Source organism: Falco punctatus, assembly GCF_963210335.1.
Source record: "Falco punctatus genome assembly, chromosome: 1".
NCBI lineage: Eukaryota > Metazoa > Chordata > Aves > Falconiformes > Falconidae > Falco > Falco punctatus.
This window is the reverse complement of record NC_137580.1, coordinates 77,414,020-77,437,483: the sequence shown is the minus strand read 5'-3', so window position 1 is coordinate 77,437,483 and position 23,464 is coordinate 77,414,020. Positions and strand designations below refer to the sequence as shown.

Below are 23,464 nucleotides of genomic sequence, written 5' to 3'. Positions count from 1 at the left end.
GGAAGAGCGTAAACAAGAAGCGAGCCAGCCTGCAACACCACCTGGCCCGCTCACTAGAAACACAGCCTCACACCCGACAAATAGAAGGCTTCAGCTCTATCTGTGGGGAGATAGAGGGGAATGTGGTGGTGGCCATGGAGGCAGAAATGAGCATTCACAGGGAGAAAGAAGCCTAAGGAAACAACTACCAATCAAACCACCAGTGATTTAATGCCTCTGTATTTCACCACCGTTGTACAAGGTGCCAGGATGATTCCTTCACAGGTGCCGAGTGAATGCCAGTCCATGCATGGTGGTATGGACCATGGTATAACTAGCCAGAACAACAGACTCGTGAACAGAAGTACATATTCAAGATACTGTCTTTTTGTGTGCTGTACAGAATGTTAGAATTTATTTTAATGTAAATCCTCAGGGTTTTTTTTTTTTCAGAATTTAATTTTAATTGCTGTGCTATGCATGATGGCACTGAAAATAAACTAAAGGAGAATAACAGACGCAGGGGAGTATTGAAGTACTTGGCTTTTATTTTCATTTCTAAATTACAATCGCATCATTAGCAACTAGCTGGGGATGTGGTAAGAGGAGGAAAAAGTACAGAAATGCCCTACATATAGCTAAATGAATTTAGATAAGTATATGAAACCCAACATGGCTTTCAAATATCATAGTTATTGGCAGGGGTTGTGAAAGATCAGAGTATCAAATCATGGGAAAGCCTGAAGTGGGTTTTCACATTTAGTAAGATGACAATTATTTCTATACACAACAAAGCCAGTTCTCCTTAGGCAGAATAATAAGAAAGAAAAAACGCTTAGCATAAGCAAACACTGACATAGATCCTTTGGAAATATGCTGAAATGGGTACTGCTGACTTGCTTTACGACTTCAAGGCTCCTTTCAAGTTTTCCCAAAACATCTCCTGCTGCTCTTCACCACGAGGCCACTCAAGGTAGGTCTTTGTGTTCATGATCTTGCGCAGCTTGCAGAACCTCCTGGGAATTGCTTTGCTCTGGATGGGCTCCAGGAGGACGAGAATCGCCGCATCGTTGTTCTCGTCAAAGAGGCGGAAGTGCGAGAAGTCCAGCTCGTATTTGCACCACTCGCTCTGCACAAAGTGCTCGGACAGCACAAAGAGTGTCTTGTGGCTCTTCTCGATGGAGTCAATGATGTTGTCCACAATCCACTTCCCAGGCACAAAGTCCCGCTTATGAAGGCAGAGCCGGAACGGGGGGCAGGCCTGCTCCAGCTCCCGCACCATGATGTTTTCCACCCAGTCGGAGTCATTCTCGCTGTAGGAGACAAAAGCGTCGTAGCAGATGTCCTTTGGCGGGGCTCGCTTGGGCTTCCGCTTGGCTTGGAGCCATGCCCAGGTCATTCGCAGGTACCAGACCGCGTGGTACTTGTAGCCCGCAGCCACGAGCACGAGGATGACCAGGAAGACCACGGCGCAGATCAACGACACCACGAGGGACCTGTGGCACTCCATCAGGGAGAGGTGCACAGCTCCAACCTGTGCCCCTCTCACGGCCAGCGGAGAGTCACAGATGTACTCATCTGGCCACCCCACCAGCACCTGGGCTATCTCGGCCTGGTGGTGGATGAAGGAGAGGAATTCACAGGAACAGATGAAGCTGTTGTCGCTGGCATCCAGCAGCTCCATTTTCTTGAAGGACACAAACTCTTCCTTGGACAAACCGTTGAGCTTGTTTCCTCTGACTGACATAACCACTAAGTTCGGAATGGATATGGCACCAGGCAAGGTCTTCAGCTGGTTTTTGGTGAGGTACAGCTCTTTGAGAAAAGGCAGTTGCAGTTCAAACCCCCTCAGGTTGTTAGCGCTAACGTCCAGAACTTCCAGCGTTGGGGGAATGCAAGCGGTGACCTCAGATATTTGAGTGCTGGAGAGATTCAAATATTTCAGGTTTTCTGGCCATTCACATACATCTGGCATCTCACCAAAATTATTTTGACTAATGTCAAGATTAATCAGTTTGGGTAGACGAGTTACAGAATTTGCGGTGTTTTTCAGAGATTTTAGAGAGTTTTCACTTAGATTTAAAGTTTGCAATGAGGGCCAAGCACCTTCACAGATTGTCTCTTTTAAACGATTATTTACAAGCAAATTATCGCTGAAGTCTAGATACAGAAGTGATGAAAAATGCTTTGCAAGTTTGCATGCTACCATGAAAACTCTGGAACTTGCAATGGTGAGTCTTTTTAGTTGGTTTATTTGTGACTCCATGCCTTTCAGGTCAAAAAACAAATGAAAATTCTGAATTACTATATTTTTTAATGATACAGTTTCAACAAAACTTTTCCCACTCCTTGCGATTTCTTTGATATCCCATTCTCCTTTCCCATCAAGCACACAATCAATTGCCTCTAACTCTACTAAAGATGTGATGTCCTTCAGTAATACTAGTATTCGGCTCATGTATTGATCTGTGAATGAAGCATCTCTAAATGTAAGTTTTTGTATCCTAAAAGGAAGCGTAGCATTCTGCACCAAGGTTTCTTTTTCAATCTCTAATCTAATGTCTCTCACTTCTAACCAAGTGACAGAGTGGAGAAGGTCCCTGATAATCGCTGAGAATACATTAGTATTTCTTATGTTTATGATCATGTGATTTATCTTCTTAAACGATTTCAAACTTCCCGGCTCGTACTGACTGAGGTTGCCACCATCAATCCACAGTTTGTCAAGAAGCGCAATGCCCTCAAAGTTCCCTTGCCTTATTGTGGAGAACCAGGGGTTGCCCAGGCGGAGAGAGCTCAGGTTTCTCAGGCTAGAGAAGGGGGAGCTTTCCCCCAGGTCTCTGTAGGAATTCCCTTGAAGGTGGAGGTGCTGGAGTGAAAAAAGCTGCCCAAACCACGCAGGGTACAAGTAAGCCAAGCTGTTATTTGACAAGTCCAAGAGCTCCAGTTTCCCGAGGGAGCGGAACGAGTCCACATCTATGGAGCTGATGTTGTTGGACTGCAGCAGCAGGGCTCTCAGGTTCACAGCCTGCTGCAGGTCCTGGGACTGGATGCGCTTTATCCTGTTGTGGGCCAGGTTTAACACTGTGATTTTGCCCGTGAGCCCTGGGGGAATGAAGTCCAAGCCCCTGGCAGAGCAGTTGCAAACCTCAGTGGCACCGCATGAAGGACAAGCCTGCTTCAGCACTTGCTCTTCAGAGAGGTTTGCAGCGAAGATCATGTAGATAGCCCACACTTGCCAATTCTGTGTTGTTCTAGATTTGTATTTCATTTGCTTGAACATTTTGCTGTAGGAAACAGAAAGGAGAGAAGTTAGTGCCAATTTTTAGTTTCGAATAGCAACCAAAAACTGTTGAAAACCTATGTGATTTTATTAGGAATTTCAGGTTCAATTTTTTTTATTCTAAGAGTTATCCTGTAACAACAGTCTTCCCCTCATACTTCAGCTGCTCAGCCCTGCAAACATGGTGTGCTACCTAGCTGTGGAGTACAGCCAGATCATGTCTCGACAGTCATAAAGGATCATTTTCAATGTCCTGCCTTTCCATATGCGCATTGGCTACAGCTCTCACCTCTAACGCCTCTCACATCACGCCTCCTCTCAGCAATGAAGCTACAGCTGGACGTCTCAGCCCTAAACAGGGGAAGATGGTTAGACCATCAATGATCTGGCTGAGGGGATGGAGCGCAGCCTCAGCCAGTTTGCAGATGTCCCCCAGCTGGGCGGGAGTGTTGGTCGGCCTGAGGGCAGGAGGCTCTGCAGAGGGTCTGGGCAGGCTGCACCGATGGGCCGAGGCCACTGTACGAGGTTCCACCAGGCTCAGTGCCGGGCCCTGCCCTTGGGTCACAGCAACCCCCCGCAGCGCTACAGGCTGGGGGAGAGCGGCTGGGCAGGGCCTGGGGGGAAAGGGCCTGGGGGTGCTGGCTGGCAGCCGGCTGGGCAGGAGCCAGCAGGGTGCCCAGGTGGCCAGGAAGGCCGGCAGCGTCCTGGCTGGTGTCTGAAACGGTGTGGCCAGCGGGGCAAGGGCAGTGACCGTCCCCCTGCGCTCGGCACTGGTGAGGCCGCACCTCAGGTACCGAGTTCAGGTTTGGGCCCCTCGCTGCAAGAGGGACAGGGAGGTGCTGGAGCGTGTCCAGGGACGGGCAGCGAGGCTGGTGGGGGGTCTGGAGCACAAGTCTTGGCAGGGGCGGCTGAGGGAACCGGGGTGTTCAGCCTGGAGAGGAGGAGGCTCGGGGGGGCCTTATTGCTCCTACAGCTGCCTGAGAGGGGGTTGTAGGCAGGTGGGGGCCGGTCTCTTCTGGCAAGTAACAAGCGATATGATGAGAGGAAATGGCCTCAAGGGGAGGTTTAAATTGGATATCAGGAAAATATCTTCACTGAAAGGGTTTTCAAGCACTGGAACAGGCTGACCAGGGAACTGGCTGAGTCACCATCCCTGGGGGTATTTAAAGGATGTGTAGACATGGTGCTTAGGGACATGGTTTAGCGGTGAGGTTAATGGTTGATTCAATGTTCTTAAGGATCTTTTTCAACCGAAATGATTCTATGGTTCTATAGCTGTGCAATACTATGCTTCTGAATGCTCACAGCTTTGCAGCATCAGCCTGCCCATCTAGCATGGCTACCCCGCAGGCAGAAGCCTGAACAGACCATGTCCCCCCTCTCAGCCCTTCGAGTGGGCTGTGGCTTCCAACACCGCAAACTTTCCTGGAAGAGATTTTGGGGTCCCCCGTATGGAGTCTCACCAGCCTCAGGGCTTCTAAAAAGCAGAGCTGTGTAGGCTTCTGGCACACCCTTTTACACACTGTGTAAGCCATTTACGTTCTTTACTGGAAAGGCAGAACAAGCTGATATGCAATCAAACAAGTCTATCACTTTTTTTCTGTAAATCAACACTGGTAACTGATGGGAATTGGGTGTTACTGCCACCCTATAAACAGTGGATATAATTAGAATAATACTGATTTTAATTTACAGAAAGGCTGTGTTTCCTGCCACAGGTGCCAAAGAACATTTCACCAGTGGTTACACCAGAAAATAAGTCACTTGGTAAAAGCTCACAAGCTGCTGTAAACAGTTTCAGTACTGCAGATGAACAGTACCCTCAACTCCTGAACAAGCAGAGAGTAAACAACTTACCTTGTGTACTGCACCCAGTGTTTCAGCCTCCTCGTGTGCTGATCATGTACTCTGGGATCCAAGCAGTCACTTCATATCTGCAATTACAACAAAAGCTGGAAATCCTTTGGCAGGTCTGGTGCAATGATAGTCCTGGAGTGAGAAAACATTTCAGCCTGTACTCTTCAAACAAAACTTTATCTTGACAGTTTCCCCATGTCCTCCAACTACTCAGCCAGTGAGGCACACCAGTCCACACAGCTTTGCTTTAATGGCTGCTCCCCTAAGGAAACCGTGGCTTCTGAAGAGTTCAGCACTGTCCGGCACACATGATGCTGCCCTTCAAACTCACATTTCAACCAGTTCTATCGCTGCTGCTGACTGAGGACACAAAAATGAGCATAGGTCATATTTGCACTTTCTTCGTTGCAAGATGAAATTCAGTGGCAGGTCTCTTCCTTTTTGTCAGTTGTCCATCACTGGAAAAGCTGATGCAACCATTTTGCACAAGTCATTCTTTCACAATCACTTCCTTCAGCATTAAGTGCAGAAATAGTTCCTATGGAGAACAGCATTCACCTCCCTGTATCTTTACATTGTGATACTTATTGTTTGGTATGCACTGGGGGGTTGTTAACTGTACTGAGCAACAGAACATCTCAGCACAGCCAAATTATTTTGTTGTGTAGGTTCTGTAAATATATATATATTATCAATATATAGATTGATATATATATTATATTGATATAAATGCTGGAGTCAAATTGTTTAGTCAAAGACAGTACTGGAAAACACTTAGCATCATTTCATTTCCTAGGACACTGCAGTCATATGTAATCAACAAATAGAAAATGCATAAGAATGGGATGATATGCTGTCTGAAAAAGATGACACAGATTGAAATAAAGTACCTCTCTGTAAACATCCGAGGCAATTTTGAGAGGGGAAGTTTGATGATATTTGTTTTAGCTTGACTGAATGGAAACACACAGTTGGTCAAATGGCCAAGCATGCTGCATGCGTGAAGGAGCAGGGAGTTTTCCTACCAGCTCTGAAAGGAAAACCCATGACATTTAAACCCCCAGCCTTCTTACTGCCATTTCTTTTCTGTGCACAGAAATTGTGATCTGCTGCCCCCTTGCACCAAGAGGTACCTGCCTTACAGCAGACAGACAGACTGACTCCTGTCACCTGCCAAGTGTCAGAGGGCCCATGGTGGCATCTGCATCCTCAAGGGTGGTAAAGCCCAGGCAGAAGCCAGAGTGCATCTCATAGCAACTTTCAGTTCCACTGCGCTGAAATTAGTGTTGCACATTAGGTTAACAACTTGACGCTTTCCAAAAAAAAGGAATTTAAAGACTGAGATACCCTTGTATTTTCTGCCTGCTACAGAGAATAGGTGATAAGCATAACCGCATTCTAAAACAGAGACAGAGCAGCTATGGGACACAGCAAGGGAGGGGAATAGTCTTTTTAGTGAAGGAATGTCATCAGCTTCCCCAAAGCTACCTCTTCCCTCTAGCACCTCTCTGCAGAAATCGTTATTTTTCTTCAACAGAGAAGACTTTCAATTTTCAAAATGTTTAAAAATGTTAATTCTGAGGTTGATGAAACTCATTGCTAGAAGTTTTTGTCATTAGAATTGAAACCCCTTAGTAAACTTAAATGTAGTTAAGAAGAGCTTTGGAGAAGAGTAGACCACATATGAAGCCACGTACTTCATTCAATATGAAACGAGCATGCTTTTCTACCTGTTACAGCTTCACCACCATGCGTTTGTGGAAATTCAAGGTAGGCACCAGCTATTTTTTCAGAAGTACTGCCTTTCTCCTAACATCCAGGCTCAGCCCGCTCTCATCATGTTTGTGAACTGGGCCAGGCTTCTGGTTTCCCTGAGAAAGGGAAGACCAGAGCAACCCTGCCCACCTTCCCATGCCACAGCTCACAAACCAAGCAGTTCAGCAAGCTGCTTAAAAGCCAAGAAATCAGTGGGACTTCTGCTGGTTTCCTTCAGTAGGGAAAAAAGTCAACAAGCAGCACAACTTCTCCTCTCTCATCTCAGGTCAATTTGTCAGGATTTATCAGGTTATCCAGAGTCAGGAAGGTCCGAGGATGCTCAAGATGGACAGAAATGCCCTCCACAAGCTGCCCCACACACAGAGGCAAGGTACCAGCCACCTGCCTCCCAGAGGATCAGCTTCCAAATTGAGCTCCAGCCTGGACTCAAAACAACATCTTTTGAAATCAAAGAGTCTAAAGTAGGAGAAAGCTGTTGTCTTTTAAGATGAGAATACCATTCATCTGCTTTTTCTCCAGAGTAACTGCATGTTTAACACTGAACAAAGTTGCACCTTGTGGGTGCTTTCTCTACTCCTCCAACTTTAATCTATGACTATCCTTCCTCCTTTATAGTCTTTTAAAAAAGGTACATGCTTCCACTGGTGCCAGTACATTACTTTTTCCCAGCAGAAAGGCACAGATGTGCATCAAGCCTGTGCTTTTGTAACTGCAGATGTTCCAAGCAGAGATGCCACACAAGCCTTTGCTGGCAGATAGGGCTGAGACAGAGCTGTGGTCAGCACTTTTGAAGCTCTCTTGCTTTAGATGTTCCTGTTCATCAGAGAGCAGCTCAAGAAGCACACGCTTCCTTCAGCCAACTCTTCCCCGACCCCCAGCTACAGCCCACTCAGCATCCCGGATTCCTGTGGCTCGGTGCTGGGTCCCTGCGTTGCCTCTGCTGGCAGAGGGACAGGCTCCTGCCACAGCCCTCTTCCATTAGTAAAACCCTACTGCTAACAGGCAGGGCAGCGACCAGTGATGGGCGACCGTATTAGATGGGTTTTGACCAAAACAGAATTAGAAACAGAGGCAGGTGTATGTGGCACAGAACCCCACAAGGAGGGACTTGATCAAAAACCATGAACCATGTGGCAACACTCGTCCTCAGTCGGTCTGCCACCAGAGTTACAAGGGTTATTTCACCATCGTATTCCCACTGTCTCCTCTTTCTGCATCTGTGTGGTGTTACTCAGGGAACACAGCTTTAAGATCAGACCCCAGTTTTAGAGCCCTGCAGCCTCTTCCCCCTGCCTGCCAGAGGCACCGACTTCTCCATCTCTTGCAGCATCTGGGCAAGTCGCACTCCTTAAAGCACTTCCCCTTCCCAGTCCCACACGAGAGGACCCGCAGCCTGTACACTCCCTTCCTCTGTTTCTTCCTCTATGTCAGCATCCACACTCAGCTGCTTTTTGCTTTTTTTGCTGAAAAAAGACAAGCGACCAGTGCAGAAGGGGCCCAGCCCAGGCGACACCCGCCCCCAGACCCCGGCCTCAAAGAAAAGGCAGAAGCAGTAGAAAAGGGAGGGAACTCACAAATCCATTTGTCAGTCTGGGATATGAACAGAAACGCTTTCCAAATCTTTGCAAGCAGGGCACAACTGCTTCCTGACACTTACCCTTGGTAACTGGGATGAGTTGGTGTGTTGGCTGGGCCGCAGTGGTGCCAGCCCAGCACTCTGCTCTTAAGCCCCCCTGGAAATGGCGAGGAAAAACGGTCAGATCTGTGTTTGCAGTCTTTGGAGCAGGAGGTATAATACTTGTGTAATTGAAAGCAGAACGGCTTGGCATCCTTTCATGGTCCTGGAAGCAGAGCCTTGGCATGTACTGCTGGTGCCTGTGCTTTAATCTGACTTGCAGGGCTTCGGGTATTCATGTTCGAACTACAACAAAAAGAAACATTATAATGAAAAATAAACAATTTTAACTTTGTCGTGTTCTGTATCAGGCTTACCCTTCCAGCTGCTCAGTCCCCTGGTTAAATCTTCAGACTGAAAGTTCCAATGCAAAGGAGCAGATTCCCTTTATGTTCCTTCCGGACTGTCCTTGCCCTGCTGCTGTGGCAGAGGATGATGATGCTGTGTAAGCGGTTACTCATTCAACAGCCAGCCTCTGCCAAGGAACCAGGGCTGTGGGGTTTTATTTGACCATCTCCTTTCAGGAAGCATTCAGTTGGAATAACATGACACTGATTTGCTGCCTTAACAGGGGAGCAGCTGGCAGGGGAGTTTGCAGGCTAAGACATTGAAGCTTGTTCTAATAATATGGAAAGTTTTGTTTTTCTAGGACAGTTACATCAGCACGACTCGACAAAAGAAAAGACCTCATTGCTGCCAAAATAGTCCTGGTAGGGGCCAGGATGTGCACGGGGGAAAGGTCCGTCTGGAAATACATCTGGTGGAGCGTAACTTCCTCAGAGCACCACCCAGGGCTTCCTGCATCCCTGCGGAAGAGGTCCAGCTCCCAGAGAAGATGCAGGGATGGGAACCATGCATGGAGGCAGGTGCTCAGGACCCATAAAGAGTCTGCTCAGAGCAGCCTTGACTTCAGCTTTTCTTACAGGCTAGCTCGCCTGTACCAGCCCTTATACTTCCCCTATCCTAACCCTGGTTCTCCACAGGCACTCTGCAGCCTAATCAGGCTGTGGGACTCAGGAACCTGAAACACAAACGTCACAGCACTGGGACCTTGGAGGTCAGCCCAAACGTACCTCTCATCACCTGAGCAAACGGGCTCCCAGTTGACTGCTGCTGGGCATCCATCCGCTAAAACAGACATAATCTGGAAATCACATTTTCTTTTAGTATATTTTCTGCTATTTTCACACTACTAATTGGTTCTACATTATCAACATACAAAGCTACTTCAGTTTTTTGGCTGTCTTCAGGAAATACCTCTGGGTAGCCTTCCAAAGTACCGCTCACCCAGTATTTTGAAGAACTTCTTTTCTTTGCTCTCCATCTATCACACTCTTGTTGTGTCCATCAGTTTGCTGTATGCCAAACTATATGACAGAGGTCATCTGTTATGCAGAGGTATTTGGAGACATAAAACATGTTTCCAGTTTTTAAGAAAATGAGGTGCCATGCCTATTTCAAAACAAGGATTTTGCAGGTTTCCAGACAGAGCCACAACCACCCTGTGCTCTGGCCACCCAGAAGGCACCAAACCTGCCCATGCTGAGGCTGTGCCACCCCCCAGCATGTCCCCAGCCATCGGGACCGCTATAGGTGCCCCAGGGCTGGGGTTTTCAAGTACCCTACAAGGCACAGGCTGGACTACAGGGGCTCGGGAAGAGAGAGGAATGGGATCTCCAGTGCTCACTGTTGGACAGCTTCTGCTTCATTTCAGCTCACCAGGAGAGAAAATATCCTGTCACAGCCCACCGGGTGCAAGCCATCACTGGCAGGCTGTTGTGAGGAAGTTAGGGTTTAACATCCCGGCACTGGAATTTCCCGTAAGGAGGGAAAACTGCTTTGCTCATCTCCAAGGACAAGGTCCTTTGAGAGAGGCTGGGCAAAAGGACACGCATATTGGTGCACTTCATTGCGGGAAAGGTCCAGTAAACCTTGTCTTGCCTTGTTGAGAGGAATGCATGGATACATGTCTTGTGCCTAGGTCTAGCTAGTGCTAATACACTGAAATAAGGGGGTTGTTTTTTTCTGTTTATTTTTTTTCTTCTTTTTTTTTTTTCTTTTTATGTAAGGGAAACATTCCTGGGAATGGGACCAAGTCATTGCAGAACCAGCTAGAGTTTGCTTCCTGTATGGAGGTGGAAAACACTGTGCTGGGATGCAAAGATACATATTTAACTGCTTGTTACACAAAAAAAAAAAAAAAAAAAAAAAAAATTGTGTTTAACAGTTGGGCAAGAATCTGAGCAGGAAATGAAGCAGATCATTATCATATGCCATAAAAATATCAAGATTTTTGTATTCATTCCACAAAAGACAACGCCAGGATATATTCTTATACTCTGCACAGGTAGTTCAGGCTTTGCATTCAGCTTCTGCCTCTCTCTGTAGCTGTTGCCATGGAATATTTCAGACATGACAGCGCATTTCAGAAAGAGAAACCAGTCCATTCCAAATCTTTTCAGTTATTCAAAGCATCAGAAGCTTTTTCTTCAGTGCAGGTAGTTCTCCTGATTTATTGCCTATCAAAACTCCATAGTTTTAAAAAATAGGAAAATTCTAATGACCTATTTTCTAGGGGTTTTTTTCACTAGAAAAATTACATGTTTCATGAGTTTCTTGCAGGGATTATTTCTATTGTGTTCTTTTGCAAGTGTATACTTTTTTTAAACCAACGTTTTAGAAGCTTGAATACAGCAGAGTTGTAAACACTCATGAAAAAATCATTTTTACTAAAAATGAAAATCCTGATCATACAACAATGTCAGTATTTGAAAAGTGTGTGTTGACTCCGACAGAGCCACCAAAACATCTTCAAATAATTAGATATTTCCAATATCTGACTATTCTCTGACTTTCCAGACTTGAACATGATTGAAAACAGGCATCCCAAGCTGATTTTCAAGTACACACAGAGCTATTTTAATAATTCCTCCTAAATTATCCTCAGATTGCACTTCTTGCTCATCTGTAAGTTTTCTTCAGTGTAGCAGTACCAGCTTAGCACTGATGGATTCAGAACGGACTGTGTAAGTCTTCTGCCTGTGCTGCAAGATGCCTTTTTGTCTTTTTTGCAACAGAAAGAAACGCCTCATACTAGGGGAGCAGCCCCCAAAACAAGGTGCTTCCTACTGCTGTGAAATACCCACGTTTACAGACTTCGAGTTGAATTCCTCTCTAACATCCAAACAAAGTTACCTGGATATGCCACGTAGAGCATGGCTGAGCCTTGGCAATGCAGGTATGACCAGGATGGTCTGGAGATGCCTGTGGCAAGCCCCACCACAGCTGACCATGCTCGCCCAGAGCAGTGTGTTTAGGCAACAGCTTCGATGGGAAATGATTTGCTTTCTTCAGGTTTTGTTTCAACCCAGCGGTTTCTGCCATGTCACGGTGTCCGTTTGAAGAAAGGCTGGGCAGCAATGGCCCTTGAGAGGGAATAGTTGTTTCTTAGCAATATCCCATTATTCCAATAATGATAGTCCAGAAACATTGCTGATGCTGTAGGCCTTTTAGCACGACTTGGGAACTCCAGCAGACACCAAAACCCTAGTGCAATAGGTGATTGCAAGCACAAGGCAACAGAAAACCCCCACTCTTCACTTGAAAGCAAGTAGGCAACTTACACAAAAATTGCAACAGGGAGTTGTACTAATGCTAAGAAGACTTTTGTAGAACTCTAACAAGTATAGGATACATGGTAACTCATGCTTACAAGAAATTTGCTCTCCCATTTGCAGATTTTGGACAGAAAAGTTATCAAAGGAAGAAGAAACAAAGGAAATACCATAAACAAAAAAGCAGTAAAACCAACCAAATTTCATCTCAACAGCTGGAATTACAGGAAAAGAACAAATTGGTTCAGAGAGAACCATAGGGTAATAAAATTTGTCTGCCTCACGTCTGCTCTACTGTGGGGAAGATTGTCAAATTAGATGCACTCTCTTACCTTATATCAATTCAGGTGATATTCTTCCAATGCTGAACTCATCATGAGGTTTGCACCTGTGGGCACAAGATGATCTTTGTTTCTTTGGGTCTTAGCATCCAATGTTTAACAACTGTTAGCCAACAGACTGGCCACCTGGTTTGTTTTCAGCTTATAACTTACACAAGTGTCAGTATAAAGATTCTTTTCTATTTATAGAAATTATGTTACATTTTCACTTCTTTCATGTGCTATTTTTATGACATCATTTTAAATTAATTTCCTGTATGTTCCATGATTAATAGTTTGAATAAATTTCCTTTAAAATCAGCCTTTCTGAGTACTTTATTTCTCTGGGGCTGGTTCCTTGAACTCCTTGTTCCCATCTCACAGCTGGGACTAAAAGGTCAAGCAAAGCATACTGAGGTGCACAACCCCCTATTGAGAGGACTCTCTCCGTCGGCTGTCTGGTGTCTCCGTGTTTCCATTTGACAATGTTCTCTCTGATGTTTGCGAAGCCTCCTGGTTGAATAGTATCTTACAGGGGTTGCTAACAAAAATGCAGTGAGCAATGGGAGAAGGGATGGATAAGGTGAAAGCTGGCTGGGCTCTTCTCCCCCACTGTTCAGAGGGCTATGTTTTTCCCTAAAATAAGTATTCCTCACACTTGTCATGATGAAACATAGCCTATGAGTGAGTATGACTTGTTCCCTGTTTCTGCAGGTGGATAAATCCTGTCTCCAGGCTGGGAGGCCCCTTCTCTTTCATGGGGAACTCAGCAAGGAGCTGGCAAGCTGGTTTGCTGGACAAAAACACCCCTGTGAGCTCATACCTACTCACCAAGTAACAGGACAACATCGATACCACTGACTCACTCTGGGTAAGTCAAGCCTGCAACTGGATTAAGGGAGAAAGGAATATTTCCATCCGTTTTGGCTCCTTCTGCCAAAACAGCCTCCCAGCTGTGAAGGAACCACTTTGTGCTCCGCTCTGCCTTTTACTCCTGCTAGGAAGTCCCCAAAATACCCCCCTATCCCCCAGGAACGCCACCGATCATAAAATAATCCCTCCCCTTTAGCTTTCCCTAACTCGGCTGGCACAACACCGGCTGGACGCGCTGCCAAAGCTAACAGGCAGGCACATGAACCCGTCTTCTTGCTGGAGAGCCTTTCCAGACCTGCCTGAGCTTTCTGCCTGTGGCTGTGTACAGAGGCAGGTTTGTCTCAGGGCGATTCCTCGCGAGCCTGTCCGCTGGGAACGGCAAGCCAACGCCTCGTCTGAGAGGGCTACGGCGCTCAGAGGCCGGGGAGCAGCTTCGCCGTGCGGCCGGGTGGCTTTTTCCTTTGCAGCTTCGGGTGGTTTACTTTGGCCGGCTGGCTGTGGTAAACATGACACACCACTGAAACCAGGAAGTACCTGGAAATAAATAAAGAAGTTACGGTTACTAACAGGTCTTCCTTGGGCCTCCCGAGAATTGGCCTTACACGGGCCAGATCCTACCATCCCAAGAGGAGGAAAAGCGGCGCGGGGAGCTGCCAGGGGCGCAGGACACCCCCAGCTGGGAGGCAGCCGGGACGGGGTGGACATGCCGGGGGCCAGCAGGGCGCTGCCAGCCGTGGCTCTGCCTGCCTTGCCCATGCCTGGCTGCACAGGCGTCTGGAAATCGGGAGCAAGCTCCAGGCTCAGGGAGATGTGGCGCCCACCACCCTGCCTCGCGCCTCAGAGGCTTCCCTGTCCTGTTTCACCCTTACAGTTCTGCACTTACCGCTCCAGAGTTCAGCCAGGGGTTTTCCTGCCCCTCCGACCCTTGCTTTTCCCTATAATTTTTCAGCATGAAAGAGAATAACTTTGTAGATAAAGCCGTGCCTTTAACAGTGTATTTACTCTCTAATTAGACGGACCCCTACTGCATTTTAAAGAGGAAATCAGACGGCGAAGGCGCTGCGGTGCTGCAGGGCCGTCTGTCTGGGTAGGGGCTTGAATCCAGCCCTCCTTGCTCTGTTCCCCCTCCTCCAGGGTGGGAAGCCAGAAGATGGGACAGGCCAGAGACAGCGAGATCCCCCAGCTCCCCATCCCTACCGGTGGCCAAGCAGCTGAGAGCCGGGTCGCTGCAGGCGCACACATGTAATGGACATTTGGTGGACAGCAGGACGAGACTGTCCCTGCGTGCAGAGACGCTGCCTTTGCCTGACTCTGGAATGCCATAATCTTCCATCTGAGAGGCTGCAGCAGGGGGAAATCACCGAGACAAGCTGTCACAATTGCTCCTTTTCCTACGATAAGCACGATACATACAGAAATTCAGGGCAGATACCACATGATTGCTTTGGTCCCGTGGCACAGGGGATTATTTTGGAGCCAAAGGACTCCCTAAACCTCTGTAAATGTTCCTACAACTGAGATACAGAAGAAAAGGAGGTGCTACTTTCTACTTTTCTGGATGTTTTCTGAAGGAGCCAGGCGATTAGGAACTGGACTAAGCCTTGCAGAAAAGGTAGGCAGGGAAGATATGAGCAAGAGCTTAACCCCAGGACACCAGCAGAGGTGGCTGGCACCAGCTGCACTGAGAAATCCTGAGCATCCTCAGATGCAGAGCCAGAAGCCCAACAGGAACTGTGGTATCTAAACGCTAGGGCCTCCAGGTATGAGGTACCAGCCGAATACGGGACACCTGAGAACAAAATGCTAAACACTTGCATGTCTAAAGGGGCCCCAGGATCCAAAAATTTGGTTAAGTCTCTTTCTTGGTTGTCCCTGACATAAGACTGCATTGCCTAATTCTTAAAGCATATTACAAATATCACTAAATGTGACTTGCTGACGATCTACCTACCAAAAGAAAGCTGACCTTCTTTCCTTCTTTCTTTATTGTAGGAGGCGCATTAAGGTCTAATGCGTAAGATGGGATTCAAAGAATGAATCCCTGCCATGATTTTTTTGCACCATTTTCGGAAGTGACATTGACCTCCAGCTTCTTACATAGGCCTTCTGGAAGCTCGACTCCAGGCCATTTTGATGGGGAATGCAGAAGAAAGATATCATTACCAGATCCAGAGGTTTCTTAACTGTGCTCTATATTTCCATCTCCATCACCAAAACCAGGCATTTCAACCAAGCCAAGTAAAAGGCTGAACTCCTTAAAAACAAAAAACTACACACATGACAAACAAAAGAAACAGAATCCCATGTCCTGGGAAGCCAAGCTTCAGGAAGGTGGAAGGAGCTGAGCGTGATGGTGCACACAGCAGCATTCCCCTCTGGAAGCACGGGGTTCGGCTTACAGCGCAGAGCACCGAGGCGCAGGAGGGAGATGGACTTTCAACCAGTGTTCAGTGTTTGTGGAAAGCAGAAGCAGCTGTTTTGCAGGCGCACTAATAAAAGTTGGCATCTTGCATAAGAGCAACTTTTAGCTCAACTGTAACTCTAAAAATGTCTGGACTCCCAAAGGTTTATCCCAGCTGGGGAAAAGTGGTCTCTCCTACCCTCAGAATAAATTATACAACTGGAAAACAGTTTTCAGAATAAACTGTACCACTGGAGAAATCAGCAGTTTGAGCAGCTGGCACACGATTTTCCACCTGCTGCTGGGCAGTGCTGGAGCTCCGGTGGGTTTGGTCGTGTCAGGCATCATACATACAACGTGTCCAGAGACCACATCGCAGCGCAGAGCCAGCTCGTACCAGTCTAAGTCAGGCATGCTATGGTCCGCCTCCTCCCTGGCTTTTTCTGGGAGTTAAAGCAGATACCCACGAGTAAGCAGATTGATCTAAACATGGGGGAATGCTGACATACTCAGCCCCTTGAGGGGACCTGGGCAGCTCCAGGGGCTTCCTACCTCTTCCTCTCATAAAACATTCCTCACCAGGCCCTCCCTCAGACCGCAGACTTGCAGGCTTCTCTTAATATCTGCAGTGTGTTCAAGGGAGCGCTGGGTCCACAGTAGTAGTAATTTAAAAAAAAAAACAAAAAAACAAAAAAAAACAAACCACCAAAAAAACCACCAAACCAGAGCAGTCATTAGGCTTTATTCACTGCAGGAATACACGGGGGAATTTGAAATCGGCAAGTCAGTCCCATTACTGTAAGGATATATTTGGTCTGTCATCTATTAAAACGCATGGCTGCATGCGCCTGGCAAGTGTTTCAAAGTTGTTCTTTTGATCTTTGCAAAGATAAAACTGTAATATTTTTGTAGGTATACGACAACATTAGTTACTGGACTAGTTAAAAACCACTTAACTTTCGAAACTGGTGCCATCTGTTTCCTATTTTTATTTATAGAACCCAATACTCAGTCTCTTGAGGACTTATCTAACTCTCACTATAAGAAATATCAGTGATGCTTTGGCCAAGACAGCTGAACTCCTGCTTTACAAGTCTGCACATGAGGCTGATCAACTGACACAGAACTACTCAGACAAGAGAAAACAAGGACAGAAGGAAGGCCTTGTAGGAGCCTTTCGCTCATCCCTCAAGTCAGCTCTTCAGAAAGAAGAAGCCTCAATTAGGCTTCAGGCTCCTCTGTTATGGAAAATGGCATATGAGGTTCTTGCAAACAAAACTGAACCTGCAGCTCATCAAGCTTCAGTCATGTAAGTCACTCTGGAGGATGCTAACAGGCTTATGTTTCACTAAGGAAACTAATAAATAAGAGTTAATGAATACTTTATAGCTCACTTAATGATTCTGAAGCATTTCTTTAAACCGTTACTTGGTCCTCAACAAACTGTGTGACAAACTTTAGTCCTTAAACTGATAAATGATTAAAAACCTCTGAAGTGAACAAAAAGGTTCCTTTCTCAGTAACAAAGCCAAACCAACCCTTCACCGACCAGTGAATGTACAGGCCACCTATAAAAAACACAAAGATATTTCTCCTTAATGATCTTGTGAGCTGAGGGCTTCCAGAAGTTGCACATTGCTGTAGGGTATCAACCTGGGTCATGAAGTTTGGCTATTGCAAGAGAAACTCTTATTCTTGCCTGTGAACCTTGCTCAGAAAGCAGAAATACTTACAGGCAGGAAAAGCTTGTACCACCGTGAGCTCAGCCCGTGCAGGCTGCCCACCCCAGCACGTGTCCTAGCTTTCTGCTTGTCATCAGGAGCATCCCACCCTGTAAGCAGCAGATGACTCAGGCCAAGCCACACAGAGCTGCGACGTTCAAGGCTGCAACCGAAAGCGTAAGCAGACCCTGCAAGCCAGGAGAGAGGGAGACCAGCTGCACTTGCTGTGACGTGGTGGTGGTGAAAGCAGTAGCAAAGTGCCAGGAGAAAATTGCTCAGCCGCATCTGTGCTCACTGGAGTGACAGTGTGGGAAAATTGGACAACTGAGCTTTGATTAAGCAGAAGATACCTACGGTCTGATTTCTTGCAGCCCTGGAAAGTGCGTTTCAGGCCAAGGACACAGAGCTGGGAAAAACTGGAATTGAGTACTCAAGGCCATTTGGTGAGTGCATGGACTGAAGGCCGTACTGCCAGTGGGGGCCTGAAGGCACGCATGGTGTGTGCCTGATGTCCTTAGCTAACAGGAAGGGGTGGTAGGTGCCTAATTAAAAGCTAATAACCGAAGGAGGAACACAAGCTGTGATTGAGCAGAGGCTTTCATCAGCAGAAGTAAGGCTGGTACCTCCTCCGGTTAACAACTGCTTGCTGCCTGCAGACAGACCGATCGACCCGCAGGCAGCTCTGGAAAGAGCAGATCAACACAAAGCTGCCACCGAGCTCCAGAACCAGCTTAGGCCACAAACTGTGGGTTGCATGGCTCAAAAGCATGGGGGGGACCCCAGGGGGAAAGAGAGCTTTCTCTTTTTCTCTTTCCTGTTTTGTGGAAACGGGGTGGCAATGAGGTCATTTTCCATTCCCTCCCAAGCTCCACGCACCCCATCCTGGAGGTACGCACACTGTCGTGGGCCGGGCTGGAGGCAGGTAACCAGCCTGCGTGCGAGCCGCTGGAGGAAAGCCACCAAGGGGCTGCCTTTCTCGTGCAAGCACCATTGAGTAGAGAGCAGTAAGATCCCACCACCACACCGCTGTCTCACAGGTCTGAGGCAAGCAGCGGGAAGGTTACGGTGTTTTCTGCTGTTTCTGCAAGGTTCCCTTATCAGTTTCAGCATCTGGTTTGCGCCCTTCAGCATTTCCGATGCCGCACTGCAAAACACCTTTCATCTAACAAGGCCGCAAATTAAGTGAAACATTTTTCTCCCTAAATCAGAACCAGCAATCGTAGCAGGTTCTCACAGGGCGTTGATGGCCAAGCACGTCACCGCAGCACCTCAGCGCTGCGTGAGAAAGAGGTCCTTTCTGGTTCTGAGGCAGCCCCCACCACAGCACCCGCTGCCCCCAGCCTGCCTTCCACGTCGCCACCCCCGAGCGCCGGCGCGGGCCTGGCACGCAGCTTCCCGCACATCTGGGCTAACGAAGACGTGCGAAAGCCTCAGCTTCCCTTCACAAATTGTACATTCAATCGAAATTAAAACCAAACAAACGGCTCCCAGCGAACTGAGCGCTTTGCCAGCATGGCTGGAGGAAGGAGGTCTGGCAGAGCCTGTCCCCCCGCGGGTACGGCAACCGTACCCCAGAGTGTGGCAGGGGGGCTCGTAGGTATGGTCTGTCACCTCAAAATCACCACATGGGAGCTGGGTTTACTGGAGAGGATGGGGGCTTTTTGGTCACTCATGGAGTTGACGTGCTCCTTCCAAGAGATGTATACATACGTATGCACTGAGTTGCAAGCCAAGCCTAGCTGCTGGTAGTTTAGCTGACAATGATTAAATAACTGGTTTATGCTAGATGAGAAGCTTGTCCACACCAGCTAGACAAGCTCATCTGGCACTGGTTCGTACTCTGGGGAGGCCCCTCATTCCAGGCCAGCGTGGTCCCCACTTGTGCAGGTTGCTGGCAGCCTCCGAGCAACAAAAACTCCAGAGGGATGCACGGGGCCGCAGGGGAACACCAAAGCACTGTCACCTCTGGACAAGGCTGCCAAAACTCCAAACAACCCCGGGGGCAGCTCCCACACGGAACCAGGGGAGCAACAAGGAACGGCCGCCCTTCAGAGCAACCTCGGAGTGAGCAAAGGCTGGAGAGGTTGTGCTGCTGCTGCTGTTGTTGTTGAAAGCAGCAAGAAATGAAATACTGCAGAGGTCACAGAAAAAACAAGCCACATGGTGTGCAACTCACAGTGACGAAGGAGGCATTTTTGTCAGACAGGCACGGACCGACAACTTTTGCAGGAAAACCCGGAGGGAGGAGCAGCAGCAATATTCAGCTTTCAGCAGCAGGGGAGCGCCTGTGTCCGTGCAACAGCGATGAGCTGCAGAGGCGGGTGGGAGCTCCCAGGACCTCAGCTGCAACACGGCCTTTTAGGGCTGGGACAATAAATTGTTGTGCTGTTGTCACTTGCCCGGGCCGTGGCAGAGCCCAGCTTGCCCACTGCCTCCCACCCCTCCGCATCCCCCAGCTCGCAGGGACGGGGTGCATCGCGGAGCCTCTGCTGGTACAGGACTGGGCAAGCGCCCCAACGCCAAGGGGCTCCTTCTCCAGCTGGGACACCTGCTCTGCCAGCCTCCCGCCTGCCAGGAAGGCAGGGTGAGCACTGCATTGCCACCAATAGAGAGGACGGCTGCAGCAGCCCCGGGGAGACAGTGAGCCCTCAGCCCACCCAAAGGCACTGCAGAGGAGGACGTGGCGAGCCCTACACTGAGCCATTTTCCCTCTAGAAGTGTACGGATGGACTGAACAATGGGATGGGGCAACCTAAGGCAGAAGTAAAACGTGCCCACGGTGACAGGGAGGTGCTGCGGTGCACCTTTTCCACAAATTGCTGAAAGCAAGTAGGTGAGGAGGGTAAAAGATGATGGTGACTCAGTGACTAAGAAAAATAAACAAGTGTTCCCTGAGGCTGGCAGCGATGAAAGGCAACGCTGGAGGGCCATGCCCAACCTACTACCGCAAAGGCCAGACAAGAGCTCACCTGGCAGGATGACGAACGTGGTGCTGGCTCTGCAGGAATCTCAGTGCTGCCAAGGCCGCGGCTTCCCGGGCGGCACTGGGGCTTCTCCTGAGCCCAAGAGAAGTTGGGCGCTGGAGCTGAAGGCACTGCCAGCCCCAGCGCAGGTGGGGAGCACCTCCCCGGCTTCCTCCCCTTCCGCCTCTCCAGCTGACTCAGATGGTTGACAGCTCTCTTTGATGATCTCATTTGCCCCCCTGGCAATCAGATCTCGCAGCTGCCCTCAGAGCTTTCAGGCTCATTCCTGCAAGCGCAATAGCAAGCCGATTGCTGGTCATTGCTCCTTCGAGCGGCTGCAACAGTCCTGCACGCCCAGGTCCAGCTGCAGGAGCCGTAGGACAGACCCAGCAGTTGCCATCACGCTCCTGACATAGTCCTGAGAGCAACAACCGCGCTCCGGCGGAGCCTGCCTTCGGGAGCCTGCCTCTGCCCACACGCCTCGAGCCCCCCAGGCAGCATCCAGCACCCGCAGCGCAGTCTGGCCAGCCCGTTACCCCAAGCAGTTTGCACCCAGCTCCCAGGCCAGACGGGTGGCTTCTCCCTGCAGAAGCAAGCTCAGCACCGCATCTGCCCCACTCACCAAGAGACGGCCCCAGCAGAACGCTGCTCCCTCCTGTGGGGAAGCTGCTTGGGATGCTCCTCTTCCCTTGGCTCTCCAGCTTCCTGCGGTGAGGGGCTTGCTGCAGCCTGGTGAGGCTAGGGCAGCTGAACACCCCTGCAGGGGGTGCTGCCTTTGCCCAAATGCTGTCTCTCATACGACCTATAAACCTTCACAAAATGTACCAGGAATATTCCCTGGCTCCAGGGTGGGAATACTGGACCAACCAGGCAGGCTTGGCCAAGATGCCCTCTGCAACTCAAGGACAGCGGTAGCCTGGTACCCCCAGCTCCCAGTGCACACGTAAGAAGGCACAAACCCGCTGGGTGCGGGGAGCAGGGGTAGCTGTTGTTTCTCCCATGTCTCTTACAGGGAAAACACTGAATGTCCCCAGTTCACGTAACATTTGCACTGTGACAGAAATTAACATTGAACATGGGGAACGGCCCATGATTTCTCTTCCCCCTCCACCGCCAGCCCTATTAGTGTGAACTGCACAAGCTATTCCTCTTTTATACTAGCATTTTTGTTTTTCCCTTTGCGCTTTTTAACATTCCTTGGGTTAACCGAGAATTTACTTTGCTGAAATTTCTCAAAAAAAAATTATAAAAATGGTACCATTCAGAGAGATCCGTGAAACTTCTGATCCTGCTATAAGGAACTCCTGACACAAGGCAAGAAATTAGGAATTATTTTGATCAAGACTATGAGACACCTTTAGAGCAACCTCTCCCATTTCACTCCAGAATTATAATCATTTTGGTACAAAGAAATACATAGTAGAAATATTTATTTCATCCTCCCCTTTACTGTAGGAAGAATGATTTTTAACCCAGCCCAAATTCACTTGTATTCAGTGGATTGCTAATTAAGATACAGATGTCTCCTGATGGCAGCAATTATTCCTGGTAACCCTAATGAGCTTGTTACATTCCTTAGTTATTGTTATGAAAAGTTATATGAAATACCTTGCCTAATACTACACAGCTCCCAGGGGAATTACTTCTTGATCCGTTCTGGTTTGATTAAAGAGAATGATTGTTTTCTTTCTTAGCAATATTTCTCAAGTTGTTTGCGGTTCATTTTCCTTGTCTTTTGCTGGCACTCTAACAACTCTAACCAACTTTTTCAGAGAGGTTTTATTTTCCAAACATTTCTAACTTTTTTTTGCTCTCCCTGAACTCTCCGGTGTCTTTGCTTGGTTTATTGCAGGTTTTTTTCCTCTCGCTTCCAGTGATTTATTCTGCCTGGAACACGTATGTTACTTACAACAGGGACTTGGTGCCAATCAGTACGCTGTGGTTTTGTTGCTACGGTTTGCTGCAGATATAAGAAAAGCATCTCCTTACACTGGTACTTGAGGAAAAGCTTCACTTCGGTGCACGGAAAATACAAATCTCCAAAAACAATTAACAGAATGAGCTGAGTAAGCTAATTAAGCACAGTGTTGTACATCCTTTCTTCTCTCCTGTGCCTTTGTACATCAAAAATTCAGTGAACATGCTACACAACAAGCAACATTATCCAGGGAATAAAGAACTACATTGCATTTCAGACCAAATGATGGCTTTTTTAAAAAAAAAAAAACTTGTGTTTATTGTGTTCGCACTCCCACTCTATTACTCCTGGAGTCTCCTGCCATAGGCAAGATGTGCACAGAAAACATGTCAGCGGTCACGACTACTCCCCATGGCTTAGTATTGATTTCACGAGCATCAAAGTTCATACGAACATGTGAACTTTCCTTCATAACCACAAGCGATTATGATGAAACTCCGGTCAAACAGATTCCTGCCCAGCACAACACATAGTGCAAAGCAGCCAAAGACTCCAGGCACTAGATCCCGGTCAAGCCATTAGAACACCACAGTTTTGGAAAGTATTCATGGACGTTCCTGTTTTTCTGCCATCAAAACCAAAGGAGGGCTTAGGGGCACCTTCTGCACGAGCAGTGAATGCAGGTAAATGTAGCAACCTTTTGAGTCTCCCACCCAGCCGGTACCTCCTCCTGAGCTAACTCAAACACACGTGACAGGATACTGGCAGGGATATCCTTCAGCAAAGCTTTCTTTGCAGGAACTGCTGATTTACTGAAACAAACTTCTTGCGGAAAAGCACCATTTGCGGTGAAGCGTTTCAATGCCTGGGATGGCATTTCTGCGAAAGCCTCAACACCCTGCTGCCAAACACTTCTTGCCGTCCAGTCAGTGTGTGTTCAAAGGGCAAGAGGAAAACAATTGAAGAAGTAAGATGTAAGGAACTTGCTCAAGTTCACAGAATCCTCAAAATGGTGACTGAACGCTGGTGGCCGCTAGTCTGACCTCCCACAAGGAGCAGGGCTGCCACCACCACTAGAGCCACT

At 48.0% G+C, this 23,464-nt stretch overlaps 1 protein-coding gene across 2 annotated transcripts; it reads right to left on the bottom strand.

Moving 5' to 3' along the window:
- Positions 1-507: 507 nt before the first annotated feature.
- LOC308063781 (toll-like receptor 2 type-1) lies at positions 508-9,883 on the bottom strand. 2 transcript variants are annotated; one of them, XM_080387207.1, is made up of 3 exons: positions 8,553-9,883; positions 5,120-5,196; positions 508-3,266 (listed from the first exon to the last, which is right to left on the bottom strand). In XM_080387207.1, exon 3 carries the CDS (start codon positions 3,260-3,262, stop codon positions 881-883), a length of 2,382 nt encoding a protein of 793 aa, XP_080243333.1. In that variant the 5' UTR covers positions 3,263-3,266; positions 5,120-5,196; positions 8,553-9,883; the 3' UTR covers positions 508-880. The 2 variants fall into 2 exon arrangements, with proteins under 2 accessions (XP_080243333.1, XP_080243332.1); XM_080387206.1 differs by lacking the exons at positions 5,120-5,196; positions 8,553-9,883 and adding an exon at positions 3,552-3,574.
- Between the last annotated feature and the right edge of the window lie 13,581 nt (positions 9,884-23,464).